General features: G+C 34.4%; 1 protein-coding gene across 2 annotated transcripts in view; it reads left to right on the forward strand.

Moving 5' to 3' along the window:
* The window catches only part of PRPF39 (pre-mRNA processing factor 39), a gene marked incomplete at both ends in the record, with an annotated part of 36,959 nt that extends 13,949 nt beyond the window's left edge, over positions 1-23,010 (forward strand). The window contains 13 exons of one of the 2 annotated variants that reach the window (XM_079700680.1): positions 2,303-2,649; positions 3,562-3,687; positions 4,333-4,451; positions 9,553-9,720; positions 14,825-14,990; positions 15,442-15,549; positions 16,944-17,108; positions 17,423-17,549; positions 17,914-18,182; positions 19,051-19,235; positions 22,255-22,329; positions 22,568-22,688; positions 22,954-23,010. In XM_079700680.1, the coding sequence (XP_079556806.1) occupies positions 2,332-2,649; positions 3,562-3,687; positions 4,333-4,451; positions 9,553-9,720; positions 14,825-14,990; positions 15,442-15,549; positions 16,944-17,108; positions 17,423-17,549; positions 17,914-18,182; positions 19,051-19,235; positions 22,255-22,329; positions 22,568-22,688; positions 22,954-23,010 (2,004 nt within the window). Of the gene's footprint in view, positions 1-2,302; positions 2,650-3,561; positions 3,688-4,117; positions 4,205-4,332; positions 4,452-9,552; positions 9,721-14,824; positions 14,991-15,441; positions 15,550-16,943; positions 17,109-17,422; positions 17,550-17,913; positions 18,183-19,050; positions 19,236-22,254; positions 22,330-22,567; positions 22,689-22,953 lie in introns of those variants that run through there. The other variant, XM_079700681.1, reaches the window with a different exon arrangement.
* Positions 23,011-23,897: the final 887 nt, after the last annotated feature.

Consider the following 23,897-nt stretch of genomic DNA (forward strand, 5'->3'; position numbering starts at 1 on the left):
ATATACACATCTTTGCATCTTTGATGCAACAGTTCCATTGTTCAGAGTTTACCCATGAATAAGTTTCTGTTCCTCTGAATCATTCAGAGAACATGGTAGAAGTAGAACTTTCTGGACCTGAGCCTAGAACTCAGAATCATTGGCGTTGGGGCCAATGAATCTGTATTTTTAAAAAAAATAGCTTACTAGGTGACTATTATGTGGAGCTAGGTTGTGTAGACTATAGAGAAACCCAGATTTTTAAAGTAGGCATAAAATTGCAAAAAAAAAAAAAAAAATTTGTATCCAGCCAACCACTGGCATGTCATATCTGGAGCTGGTTTTTCTTAAAAACAAAACAAATGAAACAAAATACCTCTTTTTTTTTTTTTTTAACTTCAGTTAAATAATTGCAGATAAGCCAAAAGAAGAAAGCGTCAGCCCAGTTATATGGGAAGAACAGCCATTAACACCAACTAATATTGTTAGTGTATTTTATTTGATATAAATCCTTACAGATCTGTGTGTAGCGTGCATATAATATATATGTAGTGGTTGTCTTTCTATATCAAGACAGGTGCACATATTTCCTTTTAAATTATTATTATTCCATTGTACAAATATGCCACCTACTAAAGCAGTGTTCTTAATACTACCCTCTTTTTTCGCTTTAATAGTGTTCTAGTGAGTGCTTTTAAACAAATGTTTTTTATCTGATTATTTACATAACATAAAATATGCACAATTGCCATTTGGTATATTTTGTGTGACTGTCCTCCAGGAATATCTTTTTTTTTTTTTAATTTATTTATTTTTGGCTCTGTTGGGTCTTTGTTTCTGTGTGAGGGCTTTCTCCAGTTGTGGCGAGCGGGGGCCACTCTTCATCGCGGTGCGCAGGCCTCTCACTGTCACGGCCTCTCCCGTTGTGGAGCACAGGCTCCAGACGCGCAGGCTCAGTAGTTGTGGCTCACGGGCTTAGTTGCTCCGTGGCATGTGGGATCTTCCCAGACCAGGGCTCAAACCCATGTTCCCTGCATTGGCAGACAGATTCTTAAGCACTGCGCCACGAGGGAAGCCCCAGAAATATCTTTTTACTTTTGCCAATTTGATATCTCATTGTTTTAATTTACATCTTTATTAGTAAAGATTCAGTCCTTTCATATGTTTATTGGCCACTTGCATTTCTTTCTTTGAATTCCTTTAGTTTTAATCCTTTTTTACATTATATTATGCAATATTAACTAATTATGTATTCTGAGTGTATTTTAGGAGTAAATCAGTTTTATGGTCTGTTTAGTTTTGAGAATAATCCCTAATTTAAAAAGAAGACATGCCCTATAATTTAATGATTCAGTTTCCATTTAAACTGTTAGTGGAAGAGATGAAGTGAATTGTGAAAATATATTGTAGTATTACCTTACAGGGTAAAATAATAATTCCTTATTATTTTATAGCCTTAACCGTAAGATGACTTAATTTAAAAGATTTTATGAAGTAACTATCCAGATGGTAAAACTTTCATAAATTTTTTTTTTATGATTTTTTATTTTTTGGCTGCATGGCTTGTGGGACCTAAGTTCTCTGACCAGGGATCGAACCCGGGGCCGCAGCAATCGAACCCGGGGCCGCAGCAATGAGAGCACAGAGTCCTAATCACTGGACTGCCAGGGAATTCCCTTATAACTATGTTTTTATTTTTTTATTATTTCTTTTATGACTATGTTTTTAATAACTTATTCACTTTAAAGATCACTCTTTAATTTTAAAACCTTAATGTGTATCTTATATAATAAAATCTAACCTAGCTGCTAGGATTTAAAATTTATAGATATATTTCAACAGTATAACCTTCTTAAAAATCTATCCTGAGCTAAGTTATGAGTTTCCCTCTGAAACATTTATATCCATGACCAGAATTTGTTTTGTTAGCTAAAGCCTCCAGAACAGATATTAAAGATACTGCTATTTTTCAGGATTGGTAGCAAGATAGCATTCAGATATTAAAATTTAGATTCTTAGCTAGCTAAGGAGCATTGAATTCTAGATATGATTGTTTCTTTAGGGAGCAGGCTCAATACTCACTGTTTTATAGATGAAGGAGCTAGTTTTAACTCAGTCAACAATAAACTGGCAGAATTTTGGAAAATTTGTTACAGAATTTAATTTGTAATATAAAAACTAATAAACCTTCTGATTATGACTTACAGGAGAGCTCAAGAATCAAATTAACATATTCCTTTAATAGCTAACTTGGGCTTTTAAAAGGTGGTTTTGATGATGCCAAATAAACATTTGGAAGATGTTTCTCTTTATGTTTCCACAGATCATTAACTGAAGAAAAAATAAACAGCCATGCAAAATTCTCACATGGATGAGTACAGAAATTCCAATAATGGCAGCACAGGCAACAGTTCAGAGGTAGTGGTAGATCAGTCTACTGATTTCAGTACTGAGATTATGAATGTTACAGAAATGGAACAGTCACCTGATGGATCTCCTAATGTGAATACAACTACGGAAGAAAATGAAATAGCAAATACTGTGGACCTTCCAGTGACAGAAACAGAAGCAAATTTCCCTCCAGAATATGAAAAGTTTTGGAAAACTGTAGAAAGTAATCCTCAGGATTTTACAGGCTGGGTATATTTGCTTCAGTATGTAGAACAGGAGGTTAGTAACTATTTAAATGGGATTAGAGGGGACAGAATAATCAAGTAATATCAGACTAGGCCTTATTGTTCTGTAATTAAAGTTGCCTCTTTTATAATTTTCAGATTAAGCTGAAGAACATTTTAGATTTTTTTTAGCTTCAAAAATAACTTTCATAGCATTTGTACATTATGGAAAGTATTAAAATCAAAGTCTAATGTTTGTAATAATTGGTGTGTGTATGTATGTGTGTATGAAATTGCTGAAATAAAAAAATTACCTTGCTGTTTGACAGTTAGTTCCTTCTGTTTCAAAGGATAAGATTGCATTTGTAGGAAAAAGGGCTGCTGTGTGTGTGGTTTTTAAGCCCGCTGTTTATTTTGAGATAATAACAGGCATACCTCGTCTTATTGCGCTTCACTTTATTGAGCTTCACAGATACTGCGTTTTTTACAAATTGAAGGTTTGTGGCAATCCTGCGTCGAGCAAGTCTGTTGATGCCATTTTTCCAACAATATTTGCCCATTTCCTGTCTCTGTCACATTTTTGGTATTTCTTGCAGTATTTCAAACTTTTTCATTATTATGTTTGTTACGGTCATCTGTGATCGGTGGTATTTGATGTTACTATTGTAATTGTTTTGGCATTTTTTAGCAATAAAGTATTTTTAAATTAAGGTATATACATTGTTTTTTTAGACATAATGCTATTGCACACTTAATAGACTACAGTATAGTGTAAACAGAATTTTTGTGTGCACTTGGAAACCAAAAAATTTGTGTGACCTGCTTTATTGCGATAATACACTTTATTACAGTGGTCTGGAACTGAACCCGCAATATCTCTGAGGTATGCCTGTACATTTGAAAGGAATAATAGTTTTTGTGACAAAAATTTCTAAGATGTTTAAACACCTTGTTTTATTTTCATCAGAATCACTTGATGGCTGCCAGGAAAGCGTTTGACAAATTTTTCATACACTATCCGTATTGCTATGGTTATTGGAAAAAGTATGCAGACCTCGAAAAGCGGCATGACAACATTAAACAATCAGATGAGGTGCGTACATTACTGAATAAAGTTATCTCCATTAGGTACTGTAAGCCAAATAATAACAAAACAGAGACTTTTTTTGGCTGGCAGTACCTACGATTTATGGTCAAACAATTTTATAGGGTATTTTATTTGCATTTGTCACTCTTGTGGCATTTGTAGCTAATATTTTCTCTCTTTGTTGGCAGGTGCGTTAAACCTCTACAGTTTGTCAAGCTTTGCAGTGCAAGCCTCTGTATTACACTGCAGCTTAACAAGTAGGGCAGGGCTTTTCTCTCACTTACATTTATTTCTCATTTTCCAAACAATATAGTTGGTTTGCTAGTCACATTTGCTACGTCTTATTGCATTTTTGGTCAGACGCTGTCATTGATGCTCTAATGGGTCTGTGCCCTATGGTCTGTAACCCAAAGCCTGCCCACACAACCCGGTCAGAATGCAGGGACTGCTGCGCTTTGAAGATCAAGACTCTGCACGTGGGGATCAGAACATTGCCATGTTCTATCCAACCTCCACCCAAATGGTAATGGTAGATTATTTAAACAAAATTCCAGTAATTAGTATTTCTAAGGTTCACCGGATAACACAGTGTTGCCTCTCTGTTAAGAAGTAATTAAATATTTGAAGTACAGTTTGTTGTTTTCTTCTTAGGTGTATCGCCGGGGGCTTCAGGCAATACCTCTTAGTGTTGACCTTTGGATACATTATATAAACTTCTTAAAAGAAACATTGGACCCTGGTGATCCTGAGACAAACAGTACAATAAGAGGGTATGTGAAACACTGATACTTAAATGTATTTAAAGATATAAATAAGTCAAGTATTCTGATATTGATAATGGAACTACTCATGAATGCTAAACTAAAAGTTTAACTTTCTTTTTCACTATTAAAAAAAATGATACACATAGTAAACTTATGCATGATTATTAAAAAATGTACATAATAAAGTCCTCCACCATTTCACAGCCCCTTTTCTTACGTCCCCAATCCCTCTCATGGTTAATTACTTGGGGTGTGTTCTTTCAGATACACATAGATGTACATATATGTGTGTATACATATTACACATATTTTTGTTTGATTTCTTAAAAAAATTAACAATGTTTTAGAAATTCTCCCTACCATTTTTTTAAACCATTGCAAGAATGTTTTATAGTGTCAAGGTAGTATATTTTATTTGACCAAATTCTTATTTATAGGAAATAATAAGTGCTTCAGTGAACATCTCTTTACAAGTCAATGTTTATGTAGAGCACTCTAGAAACGTAACTTCTGTCAAAGGGAATCGCAGCTATGTTTTGTCAAATGTTCTTTTAAAAGTGGTACCAATTTTAAACTCCCACAGTGTATGAGGGTAGTCATTTTCCCATAGTCATGCCATGTTTTTTTTTTTTAACCTCCAGTAGTATTTCATTATCTTAGTTCACATATCTGTAGGTTGGTCATCCTGGTTTACCATCTTTTCAAATGCTGTCAATATAAGGCATTTTTACATTGCTTGTTCATGACATTTGCTCATTTTACTTTTGGATTGTCTTTGTTACTGATTATAGGAATTTAAAATGTGTTTTTGGTTTTTATTTTCATCAAATTATTGATATGTACATGTAGTTTAAAAAGTTAATGTTAAACTGCTTGTAACAAAGTGATCCCTCCACCTCTCTTTAAAATTTTAACCGTTTCTTCTGATATTTTCCAACATGTTTATAACAGTAGCACTCCACTGCTTTCTGCTTCTCTCTCAGTACCTATAGACATTATCATTCTGTTATGGTAGATGAGATTTTTAGTTCACTTATACCCTGTCTTCCCATTCCTCATCTTTCCAGTGTGGATACGTTTCATAGCTTTTTGTTTTTCCTGTAATTACCCCTTTCCTTCCCTCCCCCCTTTTTCCCATTCGCCTGCCTTTCTTTAAACATTTAAAATTTTCTACCACCTCCAACAGGTACTTTCAGTAGTCAGTACTAATACTGACTTTCCACAACGTACAAATGCTATATAAGTTATTTTTTGAAACTAAAAAATGTATGTATCTAGTGTTACTCTACTTAATCTGAACATTACAAAAAGAGAATTATGTTCTGAGACATGTAAATTCCATTTTTTTTCCTCTTGGAGATAGCCCTCCTGGAACCTCCTCTTCTGTAATCTGGACTGGTTGCTGTATTCTGATTCTGTTGTACAGCAGTTTTTGGATTTCCTCATTACCATGATTCTAGGAGATGTCGTTAACTTTTTCCTGGGTGTCAAGCTCTATTTATTTAGAGCTTGTTAGATCCTACTCTTTCTTGGTTCATGCCTGCCTTTTAGAGGAGTACATCCCATAACTTCCTGATAAAGGATGCTTGGAATGAAAAAAAGTTTTTTCAGTCTTTATGTCTGAAACAATTGATGGTCCGGTGGGGTGTAGAATTTTGAGGTGAAAGTAATTTTTCCTTAGGGCTTTGAAGGCATTTCTCCATCTATCTTCTGGTGTTGCTTTTGAGACGTATTATACCATTGTTCTTTTGAATTCTCTTTATGTGACTTGTTTTTCTTCATGGAAGCTTTTAAAATGTTCTCTTTATCTTTGTTGTAACTGCAATTGTGATGCTTTGGTGTGGACTTTCTTTTTCTAGTTAATTGTGCTTACTTAGTGGGCCTTTTCAATCTGGGGTGCTTTAAAGCACATCTTTCTAGTCTTAGAAATGTTATTATTGTGTACATTCTTATTGTGATAATTTCTTTCCCTTGGTTTTCTCTGTTTTCAATAGTTGGATATTGGACCTTTTGTTCTAATCATTTAATTTTCTTACCTTTTTCTCAATCTCCTAGGATTTGTTTGACTTTTTGAGGTATTTCCTTGAACCTTGTATTGGGTTTTTAATAGCTACTATAAGATTTTTTTTTTTTTTTTTGCGGTACGCGGGCCTCTCACTGTTGTGACCTCTCCCGTTGTGGAGCACAGGCTCTGGACGCGCAGGCTCAGCGGCCATGGCTCATGGGCCCAGCTGCTCCACGGCGGCATGTGGGATCTTCCTGGACCGGGGCGCGAACCCTGTGTCCCCTGCATCGGCAGGCGGACTCTCAACCACTGCGCCACCAGGGAAGCCCCATAAGATTTTTAGTATTTAAGAATCTTTCCTCTTCTTTGAATATTCCTTTTCTTATAGCCTCCTATTCTTGTTATATGGCTGCATATCTTTTTATTTTAATATCCAAATTTTTTACTTTTTAAAATATTTATTAATTATTATTTTAAATGTTTATTTATTTATTTTATTTTGGTTGTGTCAGGTCTTAGTTGTGGCATGCGAACTCTTAGCTGTGGCATACATGTGGGATCTAGTTCCTGGACCAGGGATCGAACCCAGACCCCCTGCATTGGGAGCGTGGAGTCTTAACGACTGTGCCACCAGGGAAGTCCCATATATTTATTATTTTTATTTATTTATTTATTTATTTATTTATTTTTGGCTGTGTCTGGTCTTAGTTGTGGCACACGGGGTCTTCATTGAGGCCTGTGGGATCTTCTGTTGTGGCGCACGGCCTTCTCTCTAGTTGTGGTGTGTGGGTTTTCTCTCTCTAGTTGTGGAGCGCAGGCTCCAGGGCGTATGAGCTCTGTAGTTGTGGCACGTGGGTTCCAGAGTGCATGGGCTCTGTAGTTTGAGGCACACGGGCTCTCTTGTTGAGGCGCTGGCTTAGTTGCCCCGCGGCATGTGGGATCTTAGTTCCCTGACCTGGGATCGAACCCGCGTCCCCTGCATTGGAAGGTGGATTCTTTACCACTGGACCACCAGAGGAGTCCCTGGATGCATATCTTTTTGACATTTCTTTGAGGGTATTAAGGATAGTTGAAATTTTTCTCTGCCCTCGACGCTGTTTTCTCTTTTCTGTTTGTTTGCTTGTTTTCATTTCTGATATGTTTGATCTCTGGATTTCTGCTTATGTTAAAGATTCAATACTAATAAACTGAATGGAAGTTCTGTACTACATTGTTAGCTGGCATAAAGGGCTTCACAGTGCATGATCAGGTGGCTACTCAGGTTTTTGTTGTGGGACTCCCAGTGTTGGAATCCTTATATCTTATTCCTATACCAAGCAGTTTTTTCATTGAAGGATCATCTGATCTGCCTGGGGAGCATATACCTAGCTTCTGAAATCCCATAGCTGAGCAGGAAAGTGGGTTTAAGGCCTCTAACCATTCATTAAGCAAACCTTCGTCTAAACATTTTGTTCATTACCTGTCATCCTTCCTCTTCCAGCTACCTCCAGTTTTCTTAGTGTCTGGTGCATTAATTTCCTGAATTATTTTGGGATTCTGCAGAGGAATAACATGTATTTTAACTCTTTTGAAAATCTCAAACAAACATACACATGTGTGCACGTACCACACACACACACACACACATACACATGCATGTTCTTTCAATCCCTTATGTGTATTAAACATATTTCCCCCAGTTTTGGCACATCTTTGTTTAGGGTATCTTTATCATATAGAGGTTTGTTTTTGTTTTTTTTTTTACTGTGGTTCAATTTGTAATCTTTTATTGGTTTCTAAGTTTTGTGCCTATCTTGCCAAGAATTATAAATCTTGAATTTTTTTCTAATTCTTTTTATAGGCTTTTTTTTATAGTTCACTTATCTGACATTTAGCTTGTGTCTTTTGTGAAACAGATTAACCTTAGTTTGCATCTTTTGCAAGTCAGAGATTAACCTTTTATTTTTTTCTATTTGGAATAGTCTATCTTTTCTTCAATGATTTATTATTTTTTTATTTTTTAAATTAAAAAAATTTTGTGCATTGATTTTAAATACCTTATCATATACTAAACTCTCACATATACATAGATCTATTTTGTTTTCTGTTTTGGAACTGTTTTGTTAATCCATTTTTCTGATACCAGGCCAGTGCCATACTTTTAATTATTATATAGCTTTCTAGTTTCTTTTGATACCTTTCAGGAAAATGCCTGCTGCTTTGTACTTTTACAAAAATGTTTTGCATCTTTGTATGCTAGATGAATGTTAGAATTTGTTTTTTTCTCTTCGATCCAAAATTTCTTAGAGCTTTGATTGGCATTCAGTTAAAGTTGTAGATTAATTTAGGTAGTGTAGTTTATACTGTTAAAAATCCCTCTTGATTCTAATATTTATTTTGAAAACATGTACCTAAAATTTTATCCCATTGGGATATCAAATCCAGTGATTAAAATTGCTTACAGAAATCTCTTCAAATGAGCTGAGTATTTTAAAATAACTGATTTTGTAGTAAACTGTAACTGTGGAATTTTAGAATTAGGAGAGAATTTTGAGAGTTTTAAAATATATGTATATTTCTCATTACCTGACAAGGCAGCTGACCCCTTGTTGGAGAGTTGTTTTGCCAGAAAATTATTTCTTAAAGTGAGATAAATTTTGTCTCTTTGTCTTTTGCCCTAAAGGAATCTATTCAACAGACATTTCAAGTTTAATGAATATTTTAGTGTCTACTGTGTTACTCTTAAATGTTTGCAATGTAATTTGCATTGCAAATTTATATCATATAAAACAATATACAGTTACATAAAATTACATTTACCTATTCCCTTTATGTTTTCCCTTTTTTTAAAGCAACTGTCGTACACTTTTCTACGATTCCTTCTTCCTTTTAATCTCTACTTGTATAAAGTTGAATATAATTTTGAATTTAGCATTATCTTCTAAAATTTAGAAATATTTTTTTTTTGCTTTTTTAAATATGGAGTTATAATTGATGTATAACATATTAGTTTCAGGAGTATGACAATGATTTGATATTTGTATATATTACAAAGTGTAGAAATAATATTTTTAAAGTGATTTTATCTTGGAAAGATAACTTAAAGGTAATTTAATTTTTCAGAACTTTTGAGCATGCTGTTCTAGCTGCAGGAACAGATTTCCGATCTGACAGACTCTGGGAAATGTATATAAACTGGGAAAATGAACAGGGAAACCTGAGAGAAGTTACAGCTATATACGATCGTATTCTTGGTATTCCAACACAGCTGTACAGTCATCATTTTCAGAGGTGAGTGGAAAAATCAGGTCGTTAAAATTTTTTTGTGATTACTCAGGTAATTTCCAATAACGAGGATACTTATTCTCTTGAAATGTAAGATTATATTAGACACAAACAGGAATAAATTTTCTTGCTCGATAATCACAAGTTATATACACTTTAAAATTTTGACATTTTCAGTATAGCTTATAAAATGTTTAGGAACTTTACTGGTTTTAGACAGAAGGTTCTCTTTATGTTTTATAGGTGAGGAAACGATAGGAATCCTGTCTTTTGTCTAAGATACTTCAGAGTAGTGAAGGAATGGGAGAAAAGAATCTAAGTTTAATTATTCTTTATGGTTAACACAGTACATGGCACATAATAGATGCTTATTTAAAGCATAATGATTTACTAAAGGTCCATTCTTGTGATTCACATAACATCTTATATCCAAAAGAGCAAAGAATGTATTTTATGTAGTAAGTCCGGTTTATATTCAAACAATCAAAAATAGTTTCAGTTTAATTTTCTACTATGATAATCTGTTATGACTGGTATCATTTCATTTTAATGAGTGCTGTTAAAACAACTAGTTCTGTGTACTGTGATTTCCATGTTTCTGATGTATTCAAAGTATCCCACTAACAAGGATCCCACTAATACGGAATTAGTCTTTCTGAACAAGAAAGTTATGAGGACTGTTGATAAATGATAAATGTTTGCTATTCTTAACTGCCATATTTCTGTCATAATTTTTATAACTAGTATTGTGGTAGAGCCTGTAAACTTTAAGTAGTTATTAAGTAAGTGATTTACTATATTTTTCTTTACTAACAAATTAGAAAACTTTATGAAACGTTTGTACAGAACTGTGGATCAATTTGCTAAGCTATGTAGACCCAGGTTAGAAACAGAAAGCATGTGGACCTGAATATACCATCTCTGTTTTTCATGAAATAGAGGAGGTGGGCAGGTTTCTAGGGTATAATGACCTAGGGAGACACTTGCTGAAAGAGATTATTAACACAAGAGTTGGCATGTGGAGTCGCTTGGTGAATTAAAAAAGTTAAAAGAATATTTTTAATGTTTTTTTAAAAGCTTTTTAAAAAGTTTTCTGGGACAAAGCGGGTTCCTTTCATAAACCAATTCTTCTAGGGTGTAAAGTATAGGTAAAATATATGATTATAATAATTTTATTGTTGGTAAGAAAAAATATGACTAGGAAACAGTTATACAGACAGTATTCTGAGAGCCTTATTTAATCGTCACAATTAACCAGGTATAGGTATAGGTACTATTATTTATCTACATTTTATGGAAGTAGAGGCAAAGAAAGATTAAAGTATTTGCAAAAGGTCACAGAAGTAGTAAGTGGTTGGAAGCTGATTGGAACCTAGACAGTGTGGCCCCAAAGTTCTTGGTGTAGTATTTTTTTTTAATATTTCACTGGGCTTTTAAAAATGCATGTATGAGTATAATAGATATTAGTGGATTGCATTACACATACTGCTTTTTAATCTACTCTTTTTCACTTAATGTAATGAGACCCACTTTCCTTATGAGTATAGCAAACTCAGAAGTAGTGTTGGTATAAGTAAATCTTACAGTTTATATAAGTAAACTAATTCACATTACTAATTGCTTTGAGAACTGCTGAAATGTTTTCTTTTGCCAAATATACTTCTCCTATTTAAAGTCAGTTATTTAGTGCTTGCCATGTACCAGATGATATGCATTTAAGTTGTAGGAATAAAGGCCCAAAGAAGATATGTATGCATTGACTTGGCCCTCAAGTTGCTCAAAAGTGTAGAAGAGGAAGCATGTGCTAAAGGAACTAAGTGCTGTAATAGAAATATTTCTATTGTGTAGGCTTGTATATTGGATATACACTGAACATTATCTCTAAGAAAATATCTAATTTAAAATCCTCCTTAGCATGAGTACTTTTGTGATATGATCTAATTCCTCAGGCCCAGTCCCTGGTAGTTCTTAAATTCTAGACATAACCTGAGTACTGATAATATCCCAAAGGGCAGTGATGTTTTATGCTTTTATGACTAATACCTTTTCCACTTTCCATTTGTCTGGTGAACTCATATTCCTTAAGACCCATACAGCTTAATGTTTTCTCCGTGACACTTTTTCCCGTTCACCTAAACAGAAGTGTCTGTTTTGTCTTTTGTGCCAGCACTCTACCTACATTTATTTAATTTATCTTAGCACACTGATAACACTGTTTTGAATTTATGTCTCCTGTATCCTCACATGTCTGTCATTTTCTGAGGATTTTTAATTCTTTTTGGCCTTAATACCTAGGAACAGGTATTTTCCTTTACGGAAAACCCCTAACGAACTTTTTGGCCAACCCAGTATTAGGCACTCAGCCATTCTATATTGAATAAATTAGCTTTATAGTAGAAAAAGCTAATGGAATATTACTGTTTAGTATTATGCATATTTTATCACTATGTGAAAGAAGTTTATATATATAAAATGTGGCAATTATTTTATTTATTTTTATTGTATTTTATTTTTTAATTTATTTTTTGGCTGTGTTGGGTCTTTGTTGCTGCGCACGGACTTTCTCTAGTTGTGGCGAGCAGAGGCTACTCTTTGTTGTGGTGCGCGGGCTTCTCACTGCAGTCGGTAGCTTCTCTTGTTGCGGAGCATGGGCTCTAGGCACACAGGCTCAGTGGTTGTGGCACAGGGGCTTAGTTGCTCTGCGGCATGTGGGATCTTCCCTGACCAGGGCTCGAACCTGTGTCCCCTGCATTAGCAGGAGGATTCTTAACCACTGTGCCACCAGGGCAGTCCAATTATTTTAAATTTATGTTCTATAAGTAGTTATTTTTCAGTTTTACCTTATTTCAAGTTTCTTATCTATGTCTTGACAATTTTTAATTTTAGTATTTATTTGAGTATTAAATCTGTTCATTTTCATACTACACATTTGAGAGTTACCTCCTCATTTAAAATTTTTTTAATAAGGCAATCTGTATTTTTGTCCTCCTGGTGATAAAATAGGCCAAGTTAAGCCTCTGTATTCACTGATTTTGCAAAATTTAAATTAGTTTCCAATGTTATTTACATATGTTTGTGAAAGTTTTTTTTGTTTTGTTTTTTTTGGCCGTGCCATGCGGCATGCAGGATCTTAGTTCCCCTACCAGGGATTGAACCTGTGCCCCCTGCATTGGGAGCACAGAGTCTTAACCCTTGGACCACCAGGGAAGTCCCTGTGAAAGTCTTAAAATCCATAAAAATCCAGGTGTCAGTAGCCTAAATCAATTTTAAGAAACTTGGGGGGAAAATCCATAAGGTTGGAGCATATGGTACATGTACAACCATGTCTGATAATTAGGTTGAAGAGGTAGGTCTGGGTCAGAGGCTAGGTCAGAATATGAAAGACTTCAAGGAGATTGGATTTTAACCTGAATGCAGGGTAAACATTGAAGTGATTTTGGCATGAGGGTGGGATATGATCCTGTTTACTATTTTATTTTTCATGTTTACTTTTTAATAACACTTTTGATAGCAGTATTGAGGTGGGGTTAGAAGCTGTGAGACTAGAGGCTGGAAAGACCGGTTTATGTTTATCTAGCTAAGTAGTGAGGAGGGCATGAAGTCATATTTAGAAGGTAGACTAAATTGGACCTAGTATCCAGTGGAATGTAAGAGATAAGGTAGGTGGAAGAGATTCGGCAACTTAGTGGTTGACTATCAAGATTAGAAATGTTGGGACTTTCCTGGTGGTCCAGCAGGTAAGACTCCACGCTCCTGATGCAGGGGGCCTGGGTTCAATCCGTGGTCTGGGAACTAGATCCCACACACGTGCCGCAACTAAGAGTTCACATGCTGCAACTAAGAGTCCACATGCCACAACTAAGAAGTCTGCATGCTGCAACTATGAAGGCCGCATGCTGCAACTAAAGATCCCACACGCTGCAACTAAGAAGTTGACATGCCGCAACTGAAGTTCCCACATGCCGCAACGAAGATCCCGCATGCTGCAACTAAGACACTGTGCAGTCTAAATAAATAATAATAATAAAAAGATAGAAATGCTGAGGGTGTTGATTTGTGGATGAAAGTTACACACTTACAGACATGTTGTATATAAGGTTCCAAATTGAGATGATGTAGATATTTTAGCTCCCCAACTTGGTGTTTTTGATTAAAATCTGTGTGTGTGTGTGTGTGTGTGTATATTAAAACTAGTGTGTGTAGATAAATGACATGTTTTTCAAAACACTCTGCTTAAAATCTGTATTTCTTTATGCAGAGTGTTGGCAGTTGTATATACTAATCTGAAATTTAGGGAAAAGGTTTGGGCTTAAGTTAGAGTTTTAAAGTCATAGTATTCTTATTATTTCAAGCTGTATTAATAAGATTGGACAGAAAGTATATAAAAATAGATGAGAACAAAATGCAGAGTGGAATCATTGGGCATACTAGCATTTGGGGGCAGGCTGGAATCAAGGAGCAGTCAGAGGCTTGGAGGAAAACCAAGAAAGTGGTAACTCGGAGCCCAGGGTGAAGAAGATTCTGAAAGGAAGGTTAGTTAACAGCCTTAAGTACTGAGGACATTATTAGGATAGAGGCTGTACTATAAAACAAGTATCCATTTAATTTTGCATGTAAGAGGTACTTGGTGACTTTAATTAGGGCAATTTCATTGGAGTGTTTGGCACAGACATGTGAATTCAGGAGTAACTGGGAGGTGAGGAAGGAACTGCAAAATTTGTTGATCATTTATAAGTAATCATTTATAATTTAAACATGGATTGCTGTATTTAATTTTACAGTCACTTGACAGATGAGAAAACCAAGATTTAGAGAAGGGAAAAAAACTTCCTATAAGTCAAATAATTAGTAATGGACAGAAGTAGGATTTCAATGTATGACTTGTCCACGCCTTCTTCATTCCATTGCAAAGGCAGGAAGGAAATGAAGATGTCTGTAGACTGTTTTATCAAGTGGTAGGTTGTTACTGTAGAAAAGGAGAAAGGGTGTGGTGTTTTGGCTTCTTTAAATCAGAGTTCCTTTGAAAGAGTAATGTGTAGTAGAAATGTAACATGGGATCTAAAAATTATACTTCATATATACAGCTTGTATTTTTATTGTTTTCCTTTAGATTTAAAGAACATATACAGAATAACTTACCTAGAGATCTTCTAACTGGTGAACAGTTTATTCAGCTGCGAAGGGAATTAGCTTCTGTAAATGGGCATAGTGGTGATGATGGTCCTCCTGGTGATGATCTACCATCAGGAATTGAAGACATAACTGATCCAGCAAAGGTAACCAGACTTATTAAAAAAAATCTTTCAGTGCATGAGAAACTAAACTTTATGTCCCTTGACTGCATGTGTAGTATGACTTGTAGCTCATATAAAATCAATTTCTGATTAAGGCAGGTGGGAATTCTTTAGCTAGTTTGATTTAGAGTAGATAATGTATTTTACTATGAGACACCTGAAAAGCTGCGTTAGCTTAGAAGGATTATTTGGCCTATGTTGTGATGTACTAGCCCTGTTTTTTGTTTTTAAAAAGCCATATGAGAAAGTAGTTTATTAGGAAATACTTTTACAGATTTCAGTGTTGTTAATTGTACTTTGCACATAATTGATAATGGTTAAAAACCTCACTATTCTAAGACTATAGTATGGGTGGATAATACTTAAATGTAAGCAGTGATATTTAAAATTTTAGTATATAACTTGTGTGATTAAAATTTTTTTTCTTCCCTAGCTAATTACTGAAATAGAAAACATGAGACATAGAATCATTGAAATTCATCAAGAAATGTTTAATTATAATGAGCATGAAGTTAGTAAAAGGTGGACATTTGAAGAAGGTGTAAGTGCTTGCTTTTTTGTTATTGTCATTATATGCTTCAAAATACAGATAGGAATAATGTATTTTTCTTTTAGTTTTGAGTGATGTCTCTGCCTTTTATTTTTGCTTATTTAAGTAATGAGATATTTGTTATGGCTTCCATTATCAATTTTCCATTATTTTATCATCTTCCATTATCAATTTTAGAAACATTGAATTCAGACTTAACGTGAATTGCAAATTATCTTTAATCTGAACTATTTTATTACAGTTCAATTTTAAAAATCGATTTCATTGAGTTTTATGTACAACAAAATACCTATTTTAGGTACATTTAGGTAAAATGAGGTGTTTTTTTTTTTCAGAATTCTAATTCTTTATTTCTGTTTTTTTAAACATCTTTATTGAGATGTAATTCACATGCCATATATAGTTCACCCATTTAAAGTATACAGTTCAGTAGTTCTTAGTATATTCACAGATAGGTACATACAGTTAATTTTAGAACATTTAATTAATGTTAATTTTAGGACATTTTCATCATCCCAAAAAGAAATCCCTTACTCTTCAGCTTTCACCCCTCTACTCCCTCATCTGCTTACTGCCCCCAACTCCCAGCCCTAAGGTACCGCTAATCTACTTTCTGTTCCTATAGGTTTCCCTGTTCTGGCTTTTCACGTGAATGGAATCATGTAGTTTGTGGTTTTTTGTGACTGGCTCGTAAAATGAGTTTTGACAAATGTATATGCATTGTGATCACCACAACAATCAGGATATAGAACTACTCTGTCACGTCAGAACCCCTTTTCAGTCAGTAACCTACACTGCACTCCTACCCCAGGCAACCACTGATCTACTTTACTTTTTTTTTTTGTTACATTCACTAGTTTGTTTTATTTTTTAGATTCCACATATAAGTGATATCAAATGGTATTTGTCTTGCTCCTTCTGACCAACTTCACTTAGTATGATAATCTCTAGTTGCATCTATGTTGCTGCAAATTGCATTATCTCATTCTTTTTTATGGCTGAGTAGTATTTCATTGGTGTATATTTACCACATCATCTTTATCCATTCATCTTTGGATGGACACTGATCTGCTTTCTGTTACTGTTGTGTAATTGTTCAATTCTAAAATACTCAGCAAAGAATACAGTTTTCTGAACATAAAATTGTGTAGCTCTGTTAAAATGACTGGGTAAGTGGAAAATACATTCTGTTTCTTCAATTTATACAGCCTAAGTAATTAAAGGGATTTTAATTTTAGAAGTTTTTTTACTCATGAGATACAGTGATTAAAATTTTTTGGTTCATTATTATATTTATAATTTAAATAATTTGTATTACTGTAGTCATTCATATTTTGGTGTTGGTACTGGTTTACTTTCATTGTCGTGTCATGCTTTTATTACAGATTAAAAGACCTTATTTTCATGTGAAACCATTGGAAAAGGCACAACTGAAAAACTGGAAAGAATACTTAGAATTTGAAATTGAAAATGGGACTCATGAACGAGTTGTGGTTCTCTTTGAAAGATGTGTCATATCATGTGCCCTCTATGAGGAGTTTTGGATTAAGGTAAGAAAATTATATGCTCTGAAACTTGAATATATTATAAACATTGATCTAGTGACTAACCTTTTTTGTACTTCTGTTGAATGTTGTTCATATAACTATATCTGTTGCATTAGGAGATGGTCTGCTTGCAACCAGATTTGACTGCTGCATATGCCAACCTCGTTGCCTCTCTTCGTCCTTCCTTACAGAAACTAGTCTAGTGGTTCAATAAAGGTGCTGAATGGGTTTAAAAATAGAATTTTATCGTTCTGTCACATATTTAATGGCTTGTTCAACTGTAAATTATTCAGTATTTCCTCTGTTTCTGTATGTAGTATGCCAAGTATATGGAAAATCATAGCATTGAAGGAGTGAGGCATGTCTTCAGCAGAGCTTGCACAATTCATCTCCCAAAGAAACCCATGGTGCATATGCTTTGGGCAGCTTTTGAGGAACAGCAGGGTAAGAATGAGGAAATTCAGTTGGTATTTTGGGATTTAAGTTACTTTAGGATAAAGTTATAGGAATTGAGTCTTGAGAGATGGTGTAAAGCAGAGGTCAGGTAAACTTTTTCTATAAAGGGCCAGATAGTAAATATTTTAGGCTTTGCAGGCCATATGGTCTCTTTCCTAACAACTCTGCATTGTAGCTCCAAAATAGCCATAGGCAATAACATAAAAAAATGAACATGGCTGTTTTCCATTTCAAAAAAAAAAAATAGCCAGAGGGCTGGATTTAGCCTGTGGGCTGTTATTTGCCAATACCTGGCATAAAGGATATTTCATACGTTTAAACAAAAGCATAAACATTTAATTACTATTTCTAGGTAATATTAATGAAGCCAGGAATATCTTGAGAACATTTGAAGAATGTGTTCTAGGATTGGCAATGGTTCGTTTGAGAAGAGTAAGTTTAGAACGACGGCTTGGAAATATGGAAGAAGCTGAACGTTTGCTTCAGGAAGCCATTAAAAATGCCAAATCAAATAATGAATCATCATTTTATGCTATCAAACTAGCCCGACATCTTTTCAAAATACAAAAAAACCTTCCAAAATCAAGAAAGGTGCTTTTGGAAGCTATTGAAAGAGACAAAGTATGTATTTGTGTTTTTTAGAATATCTTCCATTAAAAAAAAGTAGTCTTTGTTGTTGTTTTTCATTTTGGCAACTATGATGAAAGTTTTGGTCTGTATGTAATATATTTTATTACTAAATGAAGACAGCAGTCCCTCTAAACTGATGTTGCCATTCTTTTAAAAAAATTTCAAATTATCATTAAAAGGTTGAGAAAATTAACGTTGGATTTTCTATTTTCTCCACATTTAGAAATTTTATGGCAATTTTATTGATTATTAAGTAGAGTAGAGGGCCTGAGAACACTTTATAAACAAAAGTATGGCAGTTGCCTACATTGTAACAAATGTAGCAGTGAGATTATTCTCCTTTTCTAAAGTATTTTCTTTTTTATACCAACTGATGTCAAAAGACAGTGTCTAGGAAATTTCTCATTTTTTAGATTTTTGGCTAATGACAGGTCTGTTTAAGATGCAGGTTTATAAGAGGTTTGCTTCCAGCTGCAGTGAGGAAGATTATCTATGGTTGTGAAGATTTAGATTACTGGGAACTGTAGAGATCATTTTTTTATGTTTTACTTCATATTTGTTATGGTAGGTTAAGCTACATTAAACCCAAGATAGGATATAGGGTTTTAATTTATTGGCATTTAACAATTTGCATAGTTTAGGAGATGCTAGGATGTTGTCTCTACCTACCAATGTGCTTATTAGTTTTTTACTTGTTTATTAGATGTATGCTGAAAAAATTTAACATGAATTACATTTTAATACAATTTTCAATATTGAATTTTTCAAGTTGAGACATAAAAATTCAGGCATTTAAAATATCTGTGGTCTAATCAAAATATCTTAGAAATATGATTAATTGGTACTGCTTTTTACACAGGAGAACACAAAGTTATACCTCAATTTACTTGAAATGGAATATAGTGGTGACCTCAAACAAAATGAAGAAAATATCCTAAATTGTTTTGACAAAGCTATACATGGTTCATTACCTATGAAAATGAGAATTACATTTTCTCAGAGAAAAGTGGAATTTCTTGAAGATTTTGGTTCAGATGTTAATAAGTAAGATCTTAATTATATATTATTATCTATCTGAATGGTAATAGAGCACTGATAATTTTGGATTGGAATTTGATGATGAGTACAAAATAATATATTGTTAAATTTAAAATGTTTCCTAGGTTTCTTTTTCCTCGGGTATATGTGGGGGTAAATTCAGTTTTGCAAATGTCTATGTGCTTAATGAGAAGGACATATGGTTTGTCTTTCCTTCAAAATTATTTTCAGAATTTTAGCATGGTAATTTAAACAATGAGTAGATGAGAGAAGGCAGGAGGCAGGAATTCTATGAAAAAGGAAATGGGTGAAGGATTGAACCCTGAAACACAGAAACATTTAATATATAGACCACCAGGGCTTCCCTGGTGGCGCAGTGGTTGAGAGTCCACCTGCCGATGCAGGGGACACGGGTTCGTGCCCTGGTCTGGGAAGATCCCACATGCCGCGGAGCGGCTGGGCCTGTGCGTCTGGAGCCTGTGCTCCGCAGCGGGAGAGGCCACAACAGTGAGAGGCCCGCGTACCACACACACACACACAACACACACACACACAAAATATATATATAGACCACCAAAGGTAGATGGGGTTTTCTGGAATAGGAATGCCATCTCAGATTAGAGAAGAGGATGGGTGTGGTTTTACAGATCATGCCTTAATGACCTCATCTTCATGCATTATAAAAGGCTAAGAGATGAGGGTGGGGAAAAGGACAAGTTTAAAATTTAAATCTGCAAAATTGAAGAGTAGAAATATTGATTAGAGCATTGCTGCCGTTCCTTTCTTAACTGGTTCTAGTAAGGAAATACCCCAATTCCTGTTAGGCAAGTGTGTATACATTTTTGATGGCTGAGTAAGATTTTAATTAAACTGAAAAACATTTAATATGAGTCACATTTTAATACAACTGTATATATGTGCTTGGCACATTAAAAGTTTTATAATTACCTAATGTGAAGTACATTAACAGTCTAACGAGGGGAGGAGGTGCTGGTCTTTTAATAGACAAAGAGAGGCTTAAAGAGAGATTAGGCAGTTTTTCCAAGGTACTTAGCTATTACATTGTGCAGCTGGAATTAGAACCTACTGTGGAGCCTGTGTTCTTAACCACCTCATGTGCTGTATGTGTTTTCTTTTTGTTTTGAACTGAAGAAAGTATACAAAAGAAATGGCATACGTAATTCTAGCTTTTAGTCTAGTTGGATGGTATGGTGACTAGAGAGGCTGTACATAAGTATGTGAGGTAGCATATAACTGTTAAGAAGGCTGTGATCTCTCTGGAACAGAATGTATTTGGCATCTTTCATAGAGGAGGTGGGGCTTCATTTAGTTATTACTGGATTCTGATAAGCTAAGGAGAGGATAAAATGGTGGAAGCAAATTAAAGTTCATGTAAAAAGAATATCTGCTTGATTGGAGGGTTTTATGAAGCGGTAAAAGCTTGATGCTAAATGTGCTGTATTTTAAAAGCTAGACTGAGTTCTGAGCACATGTACACGGTTGACAGTAGGAAGCTATTAGAGTTTTGAATTAGATTAAATAACATATTTAAATTTGGCAGTAATATACAGACAAATCTGAGGTTCCACACAAGGATGCCAGTTAGGCCCTTGCAAATATAGTTATGGAGGGTCTGAGTATCGGGTCTAAGATTGTTGTATTTGAAATTTAAAAAGGGAGTGGTATGGAAAATAAATGAGTCGCTTAGAAATTTAGGTAGCAGTGTAATGAATTGGTAAGAATTAATGTTCAATCAGACAAATATAGGATTAAATCCTAGCTCTCACTTAATATTTTGTATTCCTGTTTTCACATTTTCTCATATGAATATTGAGTCTCTTGTTGCCAACCCATGAGTTGTTAAAGGTCTTAAGGAAATTAGTCCATTTAAAGTCCTCTATGTTGAGTAAACACTGAACCAGAAATTACTGGTATTGACAGTTTTTGCCCCAGGAATATTGTGGGACCAGTGTTACTGTTAATTGTTATTAAATGTATACATATGCAGGCTGTCCAGGGAAGTTGAACATGCATGTAAACATCAAGGTCATTTCCACAGAAATGTTAATTATCTGTGTTCAGGTTTCTGATTACCTTAAAAAATAAGGCCATCTTTGTCTTTCTAAAAAATATTTAAGAAAGTGATAAAAGGAGGGCATTTCTTGGTGGTCCAGTGGTTAGGACTCCACGCTCAAAAAAAAAGTGGTAAAAAGGAAAACAAAATCATTATGATTTTAAAGTCAGTTTGGCTTCAATTGACATTGTTTTTGAAGTTCTAAGTTCCAGGTGAGACCTATAATACATATCACATTAATTTTTTTATTTATTAAAAATTATCTTTTTAATCAATGATAAATAATTATACTGTAGTTTTATTTTAGTTCTAATTCAATTTATCACATGGCCAAAGTTTACACTTTATCCTAACTGGTGGCAGGTGTCTTTAATAAGCATTGTTAAGTTAGATCTCAAAAGTATACAAATTATGTAACTGTCAGGACTCGTGGTTGCATTGGACGAAAACATATTGTCAAGGTCACTGTCTTTGTTGTGTGATAGCTCCTTAGTTGGGCTCTCCCCATGTGTTACAAATAATAAAAACAGGTAGCTCTTGGCCAATATCCCATCAGCTTTAGCCCACTGTAGTACAGAGAACAGGCACTTTTTCAGTAGCTCAGTCAGAAATCCTGGGACTTACTGACATCCTGGTTTGAGTCACATGATCACCTCTAAACCACTCCCTGGTCAGAGATATGTAGTAAGGTAATTGGCTAGGCCTGTATCTCTGAAGCCTCATAAATGAACCACATGGACTGAGAAGGAAAGTGTAAGGCAGCGGTTTGCCAAAGCAAATAACATAGAAAAGGTAGCTGGGGGCAGTTTTGCCTGCTGGATCATTTCTTTTTCCAAAAGGATGTTCATTGCAACATGCTTTTGTTTCCCTAAGTGGAAATAACTTAAAAACTTTGAAAATTTAAGTTTGGCTTTTGTCTATTCCAAAGGATTGTTTTTCCTTCCCCCTCAGGCTTCTGAATGCTTATGATGAACATCAAACACTCCTAAAAGAACAGGATTCTTTAAAAAGGAAAGCAGAAAATGGGTATGTAACTTCCTGCTGAATCAAGAAGGGATGCTTAAAAGAAGACATTTCATTGTGGAAATCCCTTTAAAGATAATTATTACCTTTATGTTGTGGTAATTTATTTTCATGATTTGAAATCATATAAAACAGAGTGGTCAAGAACTTCAGATGAATGTACATAGGTGACATTCATCCATTTGTTAAAAGTACTTATCTGTGGGAATTCTGAAAGTTTCCATTTTGACCTTTGATTTAGATCAGAAGAACCAGAGGAAAAGAAAGCACACACAGAAGATACAACTTCATCATCTACACAGATGATTGATGGTGATTTACAGGCAAATCAAGCTGCATATAATTATAGTGCCTGGTATCAAGTGAGTTTACATAATTATAATTGAATTTTTTGTTAATGTTATTAGAAATGCATAAATGAGGATAGTCTTTTTTTTTTTTTTCCCTTTAGAAAAAACAACTCTTTGCTTCGGTTGCAGATTGTATAATACATAGTCTTCTGGTTAAGACTTGGAATTTCAGCAGTGAACACATGCTTGTTTTCTTAAATATACCTGCTTTAATTACATTTTTATATAAACTCAGCCATAGTTCTTGTATGCTAACATGTTTGCTTTTTCCTTTCAGTACAATTATCAGAATCCTTGGAATTATGGACAGTATTATCCTCCCCCTCCAACCTGATGGGAAAATTAAATATCAGATGGAGTGTGTGAAAAGTTTGAAATTATTTTTTTTTAATGAGGGATGTAAACATAGCATAAGCTTGTTGTATTTGATAACTTGTCTTCCCTGTTTCTGTGTAACATGATTTGTTCAGTAATAGGGGAAAATGTCACTTAGTAGCTTACCACAGATACTGTTTCCTACCATTTATAAAATTTACTTTTTATTGGAGAACTATTTTTTTGATTTTTGCATTAAGTGGTCTAGAATTCTTTTGCAATGCATTTGCAACAGAGTTTTGTAGCCTTAAGGATAGGGAAAAAAAACTGACTGCAAATCATGTCAGTGTAGTACCAGATTCTGAAAATACATAAGGGCTGGTTATTAAGGATTTGCCTCCTCCTTAAAAAAAAAAAATGGCTTTTTAACCTTTGCTGACAAGATATTGTCTGTGTGGTTCAATTATCCTTGTGAATTTGGATCGAACAGCAGAAGATACCTATTAAAATATTGTCTTGGAATAGAGATTATAAATGAGGAAATGGAATGTTTGCATCCCTTTAAAAAATGAAAATCATATCAAAACTGTTGTTTCAGGAGACTTTGTATTTGGAATATTCATGTTAAAACTTGTGAGCAAGCTTTCATTTTGATCAAACTGATCATCTTCATTTTTGTAATAAAACTGCAGACTCATCCATTGATTGTTATGAATTTATTGGGGGGGAATCACCTAATAATATTAACTTTATATTAACCAGTATTAGTGGTTTATTGGTTTTGAAGTATACTTTTCTTGAATTCGTCTATTGTTGACAATTTCTTAGACCTTTTAGCCTTTTGCTTCCTCTCAATCTCTGTGCTTTTGCCTTCCTTATACACAAATGTTTAAAGATTTTAAGATG

This window comes from Hyperoodon ampullatus (genome assembly GCF_949752795.1).
Source record: "Hyperoodon ampullatus genome assembly, chromosome: 3".
NCBI lineage: Eukaryota > Metazoa > Chordata > Mammalia > Artiodactyla > Ziphiidae > Hyperoodon > Hyperoodon ampullatus.